Raw genomic sequence first — 16,817 nt, 5'->3', positions numbered from 1 at the left:
TTTGAGCTCTCAGAGGGGAGTCATAAAATCCCTGATCATCCAAGGATCTTCTGTTATAGCATTCAATTAAAATCAATATGTTAGCATCTACATTATAGTTGAGTCCAGAATATTACAATACAGATATATAAGATTGCTGAGACTTTGATTTCAAGGACAGGACTTGCTAGATTATTGATACCATATGAATAGCCCTTAGGCTATGCATTTATGCCCTTCTACTGATCGTTCTTTTTTGCACATTTTTCTTCATCTCCTCTTTCCCTATTTATTTTCTCTTCATTTAATTATATCTTAATTGGCTTTCCATCCCTGCTTCTCTTTTGTTCCTGATTTCACTCTTCATTACTATTATGTTTACTTGTTATACAGCACCTCTATTCTTCCTTGTTAAAGTTAATGCCTACATTGAGACAATGCATGAAAGAATTTCATTTGAGATATTTATATATGGGACAAAAAGGCAAAATATTGAATTCATATTTATTTTTAAAAAGTAGGTGCATCAATATTACAATATGTAATAAATCACCTGCGATCATACTAAACTGATAAATTAATAACCAGTTTATAATTTTGTCAACTCAATGGACAAATCACTATGTAATATCGTCTGCTAAGGCAGTAAATGAATCAAGTTGTCACCATGAACACTTAATATTATAGTTTATCTTGATTATTAGTAATAAAAAGGATACTTTGTATCCCATCCACATTGGATGGCACAAGAATAGCCTGTTAAATTAAAGGAAAAGAAACATTAATTAATTTTAAAAACATCATTCCTCTGTATTATTTCATCATTTCCTATGTTTTAGAATCTTTCCAATGTCCCTATTTGAAGGCCAACATTATGCTTTCAGTGATACAACCAATGTTGGACAGCCTCTCTCCAGTCACTATTGCTCTCTGGTCATAGATACGTACAGCGTGGAAACAGACCTTTTGATCCAACTCGTCTATGCCAACCACATGCCCTACATTAATCTAGTCCCATTTGCCAGCACCGGGCTCATATTCCTCTAAACCCTTCCCATTCATATACCCATCCAGATGCCTTTTAAATGCTGTAACTTTATTCAGTAACTAATTTAGTCAAAGTAGACCAAGTGATTTACTATTGGGAAAGGAACTTCTTCAACAAAGTTGATCAACATATTATGAACTGTGAAACAATAAATATTTAACATTCTAAAAAACATACCATACACGTATCAATTAAATGAAAAAACGTTATTTTATCTGTAGATATTCATTTTGTGGAGTGGGAGGGGGAAGAATTTGACTAATAATTGTTAGTACTCGAGGGAAAAGGAATGAAGAAGGAAATGATCAGATTGCTTGAGGTAACAATCATAGCTGGGTAACACTGAACACAGGCAGTTGTCAATGGACCTGTTGCAGATACTTTGTTCAGGAATCATTGAATAGACAGAAGCATTTCAGGAAAACATTTTTTTTTAGGTCTCATGCTAAACTCTTTAAACGAGTTTTCCCAGAATGACAGAACATGACCTGGATAGCTTCTCTCTCTCAGCAGAGTCTACCCTACTAAATACTAGACAATGTTCAAATCAAAGCCATAAACTCAGACATGTGACTCCAGTAAATTTAGCATTTCTGAATACACAGCTATTTGGTTAGCTTAACTCATGTGATTTCTAATAAGTGGTTCTAAAAAGAAAACACGTCCCACTCTCCTTTGCATGACCTTTTTAAAAAAATTCCAGGTATCTCTTCTCCCTATGTACAACTGAATACCTCTAAAAAAACTTGATAGAAAAGCATCTTCATAACATGAGTTTGAGCTTTTTGGTCAAGTGGTCTTCTGTGGTTTCCTGCCTGAGATCTTATCCCTAATTCTATTAGGGAAGTGTTGAATAATCACCCATGCTGCATGTATCCTTGCATGACGTCACACAGTACTTTGATAGTAACATTATATATTTAGTAAGACGTGACATAATGCGCACTGTATTTGCAGTTCTGTGCTACTTCAAGGTATCTCATTGACAGCAACATAGCTCAGTCTGAGTACAATTTGTCGTATTGAGTGTCAAGCAGTCTACAAATGTGAATTTTTATAAGGGCTAACATGATCGAAGAAAAAACATAAGATTACAAACAAGCTTGGGTAGAAAACAGATAGAGGGAAATCCATTTATAATCAGGCCATAAAGCACAGCATTTAAATTTTTCTTCTTGGCTCCTGACTTGGTGTCCTTTATTGTCATTAAAACAATTTTACTACATTACACATTTTTGCAGCATAGGAACTGTTACAATACAAGTATAATGAACAATTGTTTAATTGACCTACATAATGATCAGATCTTTTTATGGAAGGTATTTGCACATTCCGATATTACAGCTTTTGGAGGCAGAGTGAATAGGCAGCAGGTTTTTGCTTTCCATCACTTTTACACGTTCATATGCTTATTTGTTGATTTTCTGTATCTTGTTTTGCTTCTTTTGATAAAATCTTTAGTTAATTTGAACGGTTCTTAAATAAACTTGGTACATACAGTAGAATTGCAAGCACAGTTCACTCTGTTGCCATCTTCCTCCGTATAGCATAGATCACCCGCAATGCAGCCTTTAGACGTAGAAAGCTATAATAAAACAAAAATAATTTTTCTGAAACAAATTCTTACATTTATACAGCATTTTCCATGACTTCAGGTTGTCCCAAAGCATTTCACAGTCAACAAAGTACTTCTGGAGAATAGTCATGTGCCGCAGGTAACACGATAACCAAAATATACATGAAGGCAATGTGACGATCACCAAATAATGTGCTTTAATCATAAAACCCTTTAGAGAAATTCCCACTTTCATTATCCAATGATTTGAGTCAAAAAGCCATCTGTAATCAGTATAGCTATGGAGTATATATTTGCATCAGCGTATTCTATTAATTAAACTGGGAGGGCAGATGAACTCGGGGCATGGTCAGGAACATGGGATATAATAACAATTACAAAGATGTGGCACAGAGATGGACAGGACTGGCAGCTTCATGTTCCAGGATACAAATGCTACAGGAAGGATAGAAAGAAGCAAGAGAGGAGGGGGAGTTGCATTTCTGATAAGGGATAACATTACGCTGTACTGAGCGAGGATATTCTCCGGAATACGTCTAGGGAAGTTATTTGGGTGGAACTGAGAAAGAAGAAAGGAATGATTACCCAATTGGGATTGTACTATAGACACTCTAGTTTGCGGGAAATTGAGAAACAAATTTGTTGGGCGATCTCAGTTATCTCTAAGAATAATAGGGTGGTCATGGTAAGGTATTTCAACTTTCCAAACATAGACTGGGACTGCAATAGTGTTAAACGTTTAAATGGACAGGAATTTGTTAAGTACGTACAAGGCAATTTTCTGATTCAGTAGGTGGATATACCTAGGAGAGAAGGTACAAAGCCTGACCTACTCTTGGGAAATAAGGCAGGGCAGGTGACTGGCATGTCGGTGGGGGAGCACTTTGGGGCCAGTGACCATAGTTCTATTAGTTTTAAAGTAGAGATGGAAAAGGATAGACCAGATCTAAAAGTTAAAGCTCTAAATTGGAGAAAAGCCAATTTTGACAATATTAGGCAAGAACTTTCAAATGTTGATTGGGGGTGGGGGGCGAATGTTCGCAAGTAAAGGGGCAGCTGGAAAATGGGAAGGCATCAAAAATGAGACTATCGAGAGTCCAGAGACAGTATATTCCTGTTAGGGTGAAAGGCAAGGCCGCTAGGTGCAGGGAATACTGGATGACTAGAGAAATTGAGGTTTTGCTTAAGAAAAAGAAGGAAGCAAATGTCAGACAGCAGAGATCAAGTGAATCCTTAGAAAAGTATAAAGCAAGTAGGAGAATGCTTAAGATGGAAATCATGAGGGCAAAAATGGGACATGAGATAGCTTTGGCAAATAAAGTTAAGGAGAATCCAAAGCGAATGTATAAATACGTTAAGGACAAAAGAGTAACGAGGGAGAGAACAGAACCCTTCAAAGATCAGCAAAGCAGCTTTTGTGTGGAACTGCAGGAGACAGGGGAAATATGAAACGGGTATTTTGCATCAGTGTTTACTGTGGATGAGGACATGGAAGATAGAGAATGTAGGGGAAATTGATGGTGACATCTTGAAAAATGTTCATATTACAGGGGTAGTAGTGCTGGATGTCTTAAAACACAAAGATGGATAAATCCCCAGAACCTGATCAGGTGTACCCTTGAACTCTGTGGGAAGCTAGGGATGTGATTGCTGTGCCCCTTGCTGAGATATTTGTATCATCGATAGGAACAGGTGAAGTGTCAGAAAACTGGAGGTTGGCTAACGTGGTGCCACTGTTTAAGAAGGGTGGTAAGGACAAGACAGGGAACTATAGACCATTGAGCCTGGCCTCAGTGGTGGGCAAGCTGTTGGAAGGAATCCTGAGAGACAGGGCTTGCATGTATTTAGAATGGCAAGGACTGATTAGGGATAGTTAACATAGTTTTGTGCATGGGACATCATGTCTCACAAACTTGATTGAGTTTGAGGAAGTAACAAAGAGGATTGATGAGGGCATAGCGTTAGATGTGATCTATATGGACTTCGGTAAGGCATTCCACAAGGTTCCCCATGGGAGACTGATTAGCAAGGTTAGATCTCACGGAATACAGGGAGAACTAGCCATTTGGATACAGAACTGGGTCAAAGGTAGAAGACACAGAGTGATGGTAGAGGGTTGTTTTTCAGACTGGAGGCCTGTGACCAGTGGAGTACCACAAGGATCAGTGCTGGGTCCTCCACGTTTTGTCATTTACATAAATTATTTGGATGTGAGCATAAGAAGTATAGTTAGTAAGTTTAAAGATGACACTAAAATTGGAGATGTAGTGGACAGTGAAGAAAGTTATCTCAGATTACAATGGGATATGGATCAGATGGGCCAATGGGCTGAGGAGTGGCAGATGGAGTTGAAGTTATTTATATGTGAAGGGGCTGCATTTTGGCATGGCAAATCAGGGCAGGACTAAGACAGTTAATTGTAAGGTCCTGGGGAGTGTTGCCAAACAAAGAGAGCTAGGAGTGCAGACACATGATTCCTTCAAAATGGAGGGTGGGAAAGTCCAGAACTAGAGGGCATAGGTTTAGGGTGAGAGGGGAAAGATATAAAAGAGACCTAAGGGGCAACTTTTTCGCACAGAGGGTGGTACGTGTATGGAATGAGCTGCCAGGGGAAGTGATGGAGGCTGGTACAATAGCAACATTTAAGAGGCATTTAGATGGGTATATGAATAAGAAGGGTTTGGAGGGATATGGGCCAGGTGCTGGCAGGTGGGACTAGACTGGCTTGGGATATCTAGTCAACATGGACAGGTTGGACCAAAGGGTCTGTTTCCATGCTGTACATCTCTATGACTTTATGTCTCATCAACTTGATTGAGTTTTTGGAAGTAGTAACAAAGACAATTGACGAGAACAGAGAGGTAGATGTGATCTACGTGGACTTCAATTTGGCATTCAACAAAGTTCCTCATGGGAGATGGTTTAGCAAGGTTAGATCATATGGAATAAAGGGAGAACTGTCTGGTTGGATACCAAACTGACTTGAAGGAGGAAGACAGACGGTGTTGGTGGAAGGTTGTGTTTTAGACTGGAGGTCTGTTAACAGTGGAGTGGTACAAGGATCGGTGCTAGCTCCACTACTTTTCATTATTTATATAACTGATTTTGATGTGAACATAAGAGGTGTAACTAGTAAGTTTGTAGATGAGATCAAAATTGGAGGTCAAAAAGTGTGACATTGGAAAAGTACAGCAGATCCAGCAGCATTCAAGAAGCAACAGAGTCTATGTTTTGAGCATAAGCCCTTCAACAGGAATGAGATGTAGTGGACAGCAAAGAAGGTTACCTCAGAGTACAATGGGATCTTGATCAGATGGGCCAATTTGCTGAGGAGTGGTAGATGGAGTTTAATTTAAATGAATGTGAGGTGCTGCACTTTGGAAAGACAAATCAGGGCAGGACTTCTACACTTAATGGAAAGGAACTGGAGTGTGTTGCTGAACAAAGAGACCTTCGAGTGCAGGTCCAGTGAAGAGGCGTTTAGTGTGCTTTCCTTTATTGGTCAGAGCACTGAGCATATGAGTTGGGAGGATATTTTGCCACTGTCGGAACACTGTGCAATTCTGGTCTGCCTCCTATCAGCAGGATGTTGCAAAACTTCAGAAGGTTCATAAATTATTTACAAGGATGTTGCCAGGGTTGGAAGGCTTGAGGGATAGAAAGAAGCTGAATAGGCTGGGGTTGTTTCCCCTGGAGTGTCAGAGGCTAAGGGCTGACCTTATAGAGGTTTAAAAAAAATCATGAGGGGCTTGGATGGGGCAAATAGATAAGGACTATTCCCTGGGGTGGGGAGTCCAGAACTAGAGGGTATAGATTTAGGGTGAGAGGGGAAAGATATAAAAGGGACCTAAGGGGAATCTTTTTCCAGACAAAGGGTGGTGCATGCATGGAATGAGCTTCGAGAAGAACTGGTGGAGGCTAGTGCAATTGCAACATTTAGAAGACATCCACCTTAACTACTCTCCCAGGCAGTGCATTCCAGACTCTCTCCACCCACTGTGTGAAAATATTTTCCTCAAACCCCTCTGAACTTTCTGCCTTTCAACTTAAAATTATACCTCCTTGTTATTAACCCTTCAACCAAAGGGGGACAGTTGCTTTCTATTCACTCTGGTCATGCTCCTCACAATCTTCTACACCTCTATCAGGTCTTCCCTCAACCTTCTCTGCTCAAAGTAAACAATCCAAGCCTCTCTGTACCGCTGCAACGCTCCATCCTAGGTAACATTCTGGTGAATCATCTCTGTACCTCATCCAGTGCAATTACATCCTTCAGATAGTGGAATGACCAGAACTGCACACAATACTTCAACTGTGGCCTAACCGAAGTCCTGTACAGCTCCGTTATAACCTCTCTTTTTTCATTATCTATGCCTTGACTGATAAAGGCAAGAGTCCCATTTGCCGCCTTAACTACTTTATTAATCTGTCCAGCCACCTTCAATGATTTGTGGACAAACACTCCAAGATCCCCCTGTTCCTCTGGGCTTCCTAGTATCCCTTGTCTCGTTATTTCTTCCAAAGTGCATCACTTCGCACTTATTAGAGTTAAATTCCAACCTACACGATCTGCCCAATCTGTGTATATCCTTTTGTAACCAAATGACTACTTTCTCACTGTGAACTATACGGCCAATCTTCGGCCATCCGTAAGCTTAATAATCATCCCTCTCTGTGGATGCCAGACAAGCTTTGAGTCAGGAGGCTTCCTACCCTCTGACATGCTCTTGTAGATTCAGTGTATATATGGGTAGTCCTGTTCAATTTCTGGTCAATGGAGTCCCTGGTTTGATAATCTTTTGCTGAGGACTGACCATTCGTCCTCAGTGAGAAGGAACAGTAAACGTGTATATTCTTTGCTGTGGACTGACCGTGATGAAGGGTCCTGCCTGAAACGTCAACTCTCCTGTTCCTCTGATGCTGCTTGACCTACTGCGCTTTTTCCAGTTACACATTTTTTCAATTCAGTTGATCACAGGGAATTCAGTTATGCCAATACTATCAAATGTTAAAAGTTGATTTTCTCTAGCCACGTACCTAAAAATCTTCTATATGATGAATTGGTCATTGGTTCAAAAGGCATCCTGGTCATTCCTAGCTCTGCTACAAGAAAATTTCCCTCTTAGCTTCACTGCGAAGTTCCAGGTGTGTCAACTGGTGTGCCAATAAATGGCTCCTGCTTTCAGAAGGTGTTATTATACACTAATATTGTCTGTACAGCAGCAAATAAAATTCCACAAAATGTTGTTTACATCAGCAAACAACATGTGAAGATGACAGACACTGGCACTGACAACCAGGAGGCCACCATCAATGGCTGTGACCCCTCGAGGCTGACTATTTGCTGTGGAAGAGGCGAGGAGGAATGAAAAGCTTTGTTGGTTGGAAAGAGGACAGAAAAAAAGTGAGATAAGTGGGCACACATTCAGCCCACTAACTTCCTCTACAGTAAGTATGATTTGGAGGTGCCAGTGTTGGACTGGGGTGGAAAAAGTTAAAAATCATACATCATCAGGTTTATTTGAAAGTACAAGCTTTAGGAAGGCTGATCCTGTCCCACTAGCTACCTGAAGGAGCCGCACTCCAAAAGCTTATACTTTCAAATAAGCCTATTGAACTATAATCTAGTGTTGTGAGATTTTTAACTTGGCAGTAAGTATGACAGAGATTGCCATGCCAAAATAGGTTTGTGACTCAGCAGGTGATGCTTAACACAAAGTTGACCGTCATGGCACAAATCATTGTCATGAGACAGGAGAAAACTAATACGAATTTGGTATTGTCCATTACTTCTTTGCTTTAGTAATTTCAGTTTTAATGCTGCCCTGGGATTTATTTGAACATCATGGTACCCCTTGAATGCTATTACATTATGCTTGCTTAATAACTGCACTTATGGACAAAGATCCATATGCAATTGAAAAGTTAATGACTGCACTACGCACTCCAATTTCGTACACATTTCACACTCGGGGGAAATTTTTACCAATTCTTGCATCGATAAAATTTAGATAGTATTTGGTGGAAAAGCGGCCAGATTATGTAGAAAATCTCACATACAGCACTCAAACTAAAAATCACTACTCAATTCTTTTCGTTTTTAGTTATTTCATAGGTTTAAACTTTACACAATTAAACGTTTCAAGCAGAAATTATTCCATAATATGGAAGTCATTTTTGACAGCCAATAAGCAATTATAGAGGGCAGCATGGTGGCACAGTGGTTAGCACTGCTGCCTCACAGCGCCAGAGACCCGGGTTCAATTCCTGCCTACTGTCTTTGTGGAGTTTGCACATTCTCCCTGTGTCTGCGTGGGTTTCCTCCAGGTGCTCCGGTTTCCTCCCACAGTCCAAAAATGTGCAGGTTAAGTGAATTGGCCATGCTGAATTGCCTGTAGTGTTGGGTGTAGGGGAATGGGTGTGGGTGGGTTGCTCTTCGGAGGGTCGTATGGACTTGTTGTGCCAAAGGGCCCGTTTCCACACTGTAAGTAATCTTAAAAAAAAAGTCTTCAGCAAAATTCGTACAATTGACACAAGGATTATTAGATTAGATTAGATTAGATTAGATTACTTACAGTGTGGAAACAGGCCCTTCGGCCCAACAAGTCCACACCGACCCGCCGAAGCGCAACCCACCCATACCCCTACATTTACCCCTTACCTAACACTACGGGCAATTTAGCATGGCCAATTCACCTGACCTGCACATCTTTGGACTGTGGGAGGAAACCGGAGCACCCGGAGGAAACCCATGCAGACACGGGGAGAATGTGCAAACTCCACACAGTCAGTCGCCTGAGGCGGGAATTGAACCCAGGTCTCTGGTGCTGTGAGGCAGCAGTGCCACCGTGCCGCCCTATGTTAGAGATATATCCAAGCTTTCTTTGTTTCAATCTTAAATCATTAGTTTTAAAGGGGCAGAAGTGGATGCGCTGAGTACTTACTACATGAAGAGACCTGCGTGGGACTTTTAACATGCAGCTTATATCATTGATAATACCATCAAGAATCATTTGTGATCCAAACAACTGTGATTCATTGTAGTACAGGTCTCTGAAATAAAAATCACCAGAATGAGAATGCAAGCTGATAATGCACAGCTGATATAATAAGCTGCTTCATCAAAGAAATGCTTTCAGGTCAATCATGATGGTGCTGAGAGGACTGTAGAATTTCAAATATTCTAATCTTGTTCAAAAATGGATATATGATGGTAAGCTCCGAAGCTACAGACCAATCAGTTTTATTTTGGTGATAGGAAAGATTTTAGAAATGATACTTAGTTGTGATAAAACTGTGATGCGTATATACATATTTTGACATCATTTACTGTGAGCTTGGTTGTTGGATTTCGAAGGTAAATATATAAATTGTCCATGTATTAGAAATTAACAATTGGGTTAGAAAAGTTATAATTCCAAGTGAGAGGATGTTACTCAGAGTTCATAGGGAACCACCCAGACAGCGTAGGGAGAAAACTTTCTGGACTTTGATTTTAATATTCTTTCATTGGTATGGGGAGCTATTCAGGAGAAATTTTTCATGAGGTGGTATATAGTGAGCAACATTCCTAAGAAAAGGGGTTAGCTCATGAAACTGTCTTAGAATAAGTAGTTATTATTAACCTCAGACCAGTGTATTGTATATAGTCGGTGAAAAATAAGTGATTAAGCATGTTGAAGTTTATTAAAAAAAGGAACTGAAGCTGAAGCAGAGATAGGAGAGCATTGAAAGGAAACTAAGGCAGGTGCATAATAATAATTAAGGAAGTTATCGACAGTTCCAGTTGAAATTCTTACTTTCAGCCTATCAAAGTAATAGAATGAATAGTTTCTCTTTCTTCCTGGGAAATGGACTGAGTCTTGCTAGAACTACAGCACTAGATGGTCTTAGAATGGCAACAATATTGTAAGCTGCATCAGGGCATATTGCACCTAATATTTCGGGACCTCATCCAATACCAGAGCATAGGATCTCTCACATTATGTTTATAATCTAGTGGTCCCAACTGTTAGGAAGAAATGTCTACTTGATACAAATACTGGAGATGTGAGATTCTCAATAGGAATCTGGCTGGATAGATCACAATTTGTTTCACCAAAGTGATCTTTTACTAAAACATAAGCTGTTGCAATTTTTGTTTTAATAATAAATCAATGTTTTGTTAATAATAGAAACGAAGATAAACAATGGAGTACTTCAACACGGGGTAAACCCTCCAGCTTTATTTAAAACGGCAACACAAAAGATTTATCCCGGGCAGTAATCTGTGAATATTCGGAGGCCAAGAACTAGTTAAAGTAAAAGTAACAACTTTATTTTTTGAAGTATAACAGAGAATAATTAACTAACAACTATTTACAACTCCTTCTTCTACCCTATCTTTTACCTTCCCTCTAAAATACAAGTCCAATAAACCCCCGGTTATGGTTTACCAAAATTCAACTTTTCCAAAACCAGCCTGATGTTGAATCTACTTTTCTTCATCTTTGGGATTTCCGCTTCACAAGTTACTGATCAATAAAGGTACCTTTAAGAGCGCTATTCTTTGGGCAGTCTGCAGATGTCGTTGGCTTGGCAGTTCTCCTCCGAACTGTTCAATTTTTCCTGGTCTTATACCTCCAAAGCATCAGCTTTTAAGATTGCCAATATACTAAATTCAAATTGGACTGGAGTCTGTATATTTTGGGGTATAATTTAAACTGATTGGCCCAATTCGAATCTGTTTTGAGGTTTCCAGGCAACCTTCTACCCTAGCTACTGAACCACAGCTATTATATCTTGTGCTGTCAGGTAGGTCTGCTAGCTTTTAACACTCAAAACGGTACAGTACACCCACATCTTCATAACAGGGGTAAATAACACACTATTCCCTTCTAACAGTATCAAAAGTTTTGAATTTCTGATGCAAGCACTTTTTATAGAATGAGCAGAGACAACAGCTTTGTACTGGAATCAATACATCCTGATACAGCTTATAAACATTGTTGTAATTCTAAGAATATCTATATTATACTTCTAGCAAAACCCAGTCCAGCTTATCTCTAAGAATTATCTTTTCTGTTTGTTTTAATACTTATGGGCTTGAAGTGATTAAAGCTTCAACTTGTCTGCTGGCCTTATAAATGACTCGTTAATTTTTATTATGTTCCTCACTTTGTTTCCTTTAAAGACCACGAGCTCTGACAATATTCCAGCAATAGGCTTGAAGACTAGTGCTTCAGAACTTGCAACACCCCCTAGCCAAGCTATTATAGCAAAACTAAAATACTGGCATCTACCCAAAAATGTGGAGATTGCCCAGCTGTGCTCTGTACACAAAAAGCATGACAAATATAACCTGGTCAATTATTGTGCTTTCAACGTACTATTGATCATCAGCAAAATGATGTGAAGTGTCATCAACAATGCAACCAAGTGGTTCATAGAAAGAAATCATGTGTTCACTGATGCTCAGACCGGATTCTACCAAAGACTCTCACAGTTCATGACTTCATTACTACTTTGATGTTAACATGAACAAAACAGCTGAGCAGAGGTGAAGTGAGAATGATTGCTTTTAACATCAAGGCATCCTAGCTAAACTGCAGTTAGTGGAAATCAGAGGAAATTCAATAAGAGTTGCTCAATTCAATATTCTGGTCTAATCTGGGCTCCAAGTCATATCATTCTGACTTAAACATATATTGTAGCTAGCACAAAGGATTTCAACTTCACTGAAGGGGTTTATTGACTTTTGCTAATAACTGGTAGCCAAATTTTATTTATCTTACTGTATCAATTTTCAATACAAGATGACATATATATGATACAGTACAAATAATACACAGACATGCTTTTGCTAACTTCCAAGTTATAACTATTTTGAAATATCATCTCAACTTAGTCACCTTTTCGTTGCGTAAGTATTGCTCTGCACCAATTTGTAGATCATCGCCAGAGCCTTAAGTATTAGAGCTGCAAGGCAAAAGTGATTAGTGCCAGAGACATGTTTCTTCTGAAAACTATCATTCTGCATGCATTTTTAATGGCCTAATACAGGCCATAATTGCCACACATTCATTCCCAAATCTAAGCCTCTTAGATAAATTCATTATAACTTCGAACATTGACATAGGATCAGAATTTGACAATTTTATTCAAGTTTTTACAGTTTTTCTGGAACATTGAATTGTCTTAATATTTCACACATGAACATTAAACACTTATGTATAAGCACCTTTGAAAATATTCCAAAGCATTTCTCAACTTATCACAAGGATATGGACATTAAATCAAAGAAGGACAAATTCTAAGTGACCAAAGGCTTGGAGGTAGGTTAGAATAATGGTGTTAAAGGACGAAGAGGCAATGGAGAGGTAAAGAGTTGAAAGAAATGCCAGCAAAGCATGCACAAGAGTTCACAATCAGAAGACTGGTGAGTTGGGAGGCAGGACAGGATTGTACATGTTGGGGCAAGTCCAAAAAACCATATACACACAAATACAACATATACATGAGAATTCAAAGTTTGTGCGAAGATTTGTAGCTTGGGTGCTCGTTGTTGTGGTTCGGTTCGCCGAGCTTCTGTTCGACTGCACAAAACACTATATAGGACAAACAGGAAGACAGCTAACAATCCGCATACATGAACATCAACTAGCCACGAAACGACACGACCAGCTATCCTTAGTAGCCACACACGCAGACAACAAGCAACATGAATTCGACTGGGACAACACTACTATCATAGGGCAAGCCAGACAGAGAACAGCCAGGGAATCCAGCTTGGCGAACAGAACCACCATACATGAGAATGCTAGATTTAAAATGCTGGGAACAATAACATGAGATTAGCAGGATTCATGCAGCATGTGATATGAGCTGTAGAAGTTTGGACAAGTGTTTGTAGCATGAAGACAGGTGGCGAAACAATTAAAACTTAAAGTGACTGGCCCGGTTGTGCACTTAGATCCTGTGCAGACCAGTGAGCTGGAGTATTTGGAGACATCTGAGTTTCCCACCTGTTTCAAGATGACCTATCAGCCTGGTACCAAAGAAAAATCAGATTTGTGCCTTAACTACCCAGTCACTCTGACATCCACCATCATGAAATGCTTCAGAAAATTAGTACTGGTATACATCAATTCTAGCCTCCCAGGCTGCCTTGATCCACTATAGTTCACCTACTATCGCAACACGTCCGTGGTAAATGCCATTCCCCTCGACCTACACTCATCCCTGGATGTGGATAACAAGGACATCTGAGTCAGCCATCCTATCAACTGACTTTACCGCAACCTTCCACACCATAATTCTAATAAAACTCATCTCCAAACTCCAAGACTTTTACCCCTACTCTGCAAGTGGATCCTCAACTTCCTGACATACAGACCGCAATCAGTAATGATAGGTGACAACACCTTCTCCACAATAATCCTCAGCAAGTTGCCCTGCAAGGTTGCATACTCAGCTCCTTACTACACTCCTCGTATACTTGCAGCTATGTGGAGAAGTTCGGCTCTAATTCCATTTACAAGTTTGCTGATGACACCACATAGTGGATCAGATCTCAAACAATGTTGAGACAGAGGACAGGAAAGAGAAAGTCAGCTTAATGGCATGGTGTAAAGAAAACAATCTCTCCATCAAAGTCAGCAAAATGAAGGAGTTGGTCATCGACTTCAGGAAGCAGAGTGGAGGACATGCCACTGTCTGTATTAATGGTGCTGAGGTGGAGTTGGTCAAAAGCTTCAAGTTCCTAGGAATAAATATCACCAACAGTCTCTCCTGGTCAATCCACATTGATGCTACAGTCAAGGAAGTACACCAACGCATGTACTTTCTCAGAGGAAAATTTGACATGTCCACAATTAATCTAAACAATTTTTAATTGATGCACCATGGAAAGCATCCTATCCTGATGCATCACAGCTTGGTATGGCAATTGCTCTGCCCAAGAACACAAGAAGTTACAGAGAGTTGTGAACACAGCCCAGTCCATCATGAAAGCCAGTCTTTTTTCCAATGACTCCATCTACACTTGCCACTACCTCAGGATCGCAGCCAAGAAAATCAAGGACCCCCTTCCACAACGGTTATATTCTCTTTCATTGGCAAAAGTTAGAAAGGTATGAAACGTGCACCAAAAACTTCAAGAACAGCTTCTTTATCGTTATCAGACTTATGAACAGACTTCTCATATCAGAACTGATCTTTCTCTGCACTTCCACTATAGCTGTCACACTGTATTCTGCATTCTGCTCTATTATCCTGATGTACTTATGTAAGGTATGATTTGCCTGATTAACATGCAAAACATTACCTTTTACTGTATCTTGGTACAGAGAACAGTACAGCACAGTACAGGCCCTTTGGCCCTCTATGTTGTGCCGACGTCTTATCCTACTCTAAGATCAAACTAACCGACATACCCTTCGTTGTACTACCTTAAATGTTCCTATCCAAATGTCGCTTAAATGTCCCTAATGTATCTGACTCTCATAGCACTGCCGGCAGTGCATTCCATGGACCCACCACTCCTTGTGTAAAGAACCTACCTCTGACACCTTAACACGATGCCCCAGTGTGACTGCCATTTCTGCCCTGGGAGAATTGTCTCTGGCTATCCACTCTATCTATGCCTCTCATTATCTACCAAGTCGCCTCTCATCCTTCTTTGCTTCAATGAGAAAGCCCTAGCTCCCTCAACATTTCTTCATAAAGCATGCCCTCCAGTCCAGACAATATCCTGGTAAATCTCTGCACCCTCTCTAAAGCTTCCACGTCTTCTTTACAATGAAGCGCACAGAACTGGACACAATATTCCAAGTGTGGTCGAACCAGGACTTGATAAAGCTGCAGCATAACCTAGTGACTCTTAAACTCAATCCCCCTGCTAAGGAAAGCCAACATACCATACGCCTTCTCAACAACCCTACCAACCTGGGTGGCAACTTTGAGGGATTTATGGATGTGGCCCCTCTGTTCCTCCACAATGCCAAGAATCCCACCTTTAAACCTGTATTCTGCATTCAAATTCAAATTCAACCTTCCAAAGTGACAACAATAAGTCAAATCATGTCTGGAAATGGGCTGAGGCAGGACTGCACTTTGGTTGATGTTACAATGGTTAACGAACTCGCACATATGATGCAAGACACTTCATAAGCTGAATGTGAAGTCAAACAGTAGGATGAGTTTGTGAACAGATTTGAGACAGTGACCTGGAGGGCAGTGAGTCAGTGTTAAGGAGATGGATTAGTTGAAATGAATGGCCTGTTTCTGTGCCATATCTCCTCTCACAAGTAGAAATCCCAGTTTGCACGCTCTCTAAAACCTTTACAACCCTCTTAAAATCAGTCCCGGTGAGCCCAACAGAAACCTTTTTTTTTAAATAAATGGTTTAGCAAAGATTTCTTACTTTCGTACTCTACACTTCTATTAATAAAGCATAGATCCTGTTGGCACTTTAACAGTTTTTATTTTTACTAACAAATATAACGATATGATTATATATACCCCAAGGTGTCACTGTTCTTTCCTGCTTTTCAAAATTTGGACCATTTGTCCTCCTTATTGTTCCTACTATACTGCACCATCTACCATTAAGGGGAGGCAGTGGCATGTTTACTAATGTTTCTGGACTAGTAACCAGTGGTGGGCAAGTTGTTGGAGGAAATCCTGAGGGACAGGATGTACATGTGCTTAGAAAGGCAAGGACTGGGGGATCCAAGATGGCGGCGACCCAGTAAGACTGAGTCTATAGTCTAGTAACCAGTGGTGGGCAAGTTGTTGGAGGAAATCCTGAGGGACAGGATGTACATGTGCTTAGAAAGGCAAGGACTGATTCTGGATAGTCAACATGGTTTTGTGCGTCGGAAATCATGTCTCACAAACTTGATTGAGTTTTTGAAGAAGTAACAAAGAGGATTGATGAGGGCAGAGCAGTAGATGTGATCTATATGGACTTCAGTGAGGCATTCGACAAGGTTCCCCATGGGAGACTGGTTAGCAAGGTTAGATCTCACGGAATACAGGTATCCATTTGGATACAGAACTGGCTCAAAGGTAGAAAACAGAGGGTGGTGTTGGAGGGTTGTTTTTCAGATTGGAGGCCTGTGACCAGTGGAGTGCCACAAGGATCGGTGCTAGGTCTACTACTTTTCGTCATTTATATAAATGATTTTGATGTGAGCATAAGAGGTATAGTTAGTAAGTTTGCAGATGACACCA

At 40.1% G+C, this 16,817-nt stretch overlaps 1 protein-coding gene across 3 annotated transcripts in view; it reads right to left on the bottom strand.

Annotated features, from left to right (window-relative positions):
- spo11 (SPO11 initiator of meiotic double stranded breaks) overlaps positions 1-16,817 on the bottom strand; it is a 76,712-nt gene that overhangs the window by 28,572 nt on the left and 31,323 nt on the right. For 2 of the 3 annotated variants that reach the window (XM_043676980.1, XM_043676982.1), the window contains exons 4-7: positions 12,494-12,560; positions 9,548-9,656; positions 2,526-2,612; positions 699-735 (exon numbers count right to left, since the gene is read on the bottom strand). In XM_043676980.1, coding sequence (XP_043532915.1) covers positions 699-735; positions 2,526-2,612; positions 9,548-9,656; positions 12,494-12,560 — 300 coding nt within the window. The remainder of the gene's footprint in view (positions 1-698; positions 736-2,525; positions 2,613-9,547; positions 9,657-12,493; positions 12,561-16,817) is intronic. The other variant, XM_043676981.1, reaches the window with a different exon arrangement.

The sequence above is a fragment of the Chiloscyllium plagiosum genome, chromosome 35 (genome assembly GCF_004010195.1).
Source record: "Chiloscyllium plagiosum isolate BGI_BamShark_2017 chromosome 35, ASM401019v2, whole genome shotgun sequence".
NCBI classification, from domain to species: Eukaryota; Metazoa; Chordata; class Chondrichthyes; order Orectolobiformes; family Hemiscylliidae; genus Chiloscyllium; species Chiloscyllium plagiosum.
Note: the sequence above shows the minus strand (reverse complement) of the source record. Positions and strands in the feature narration are given on the sequence as shown.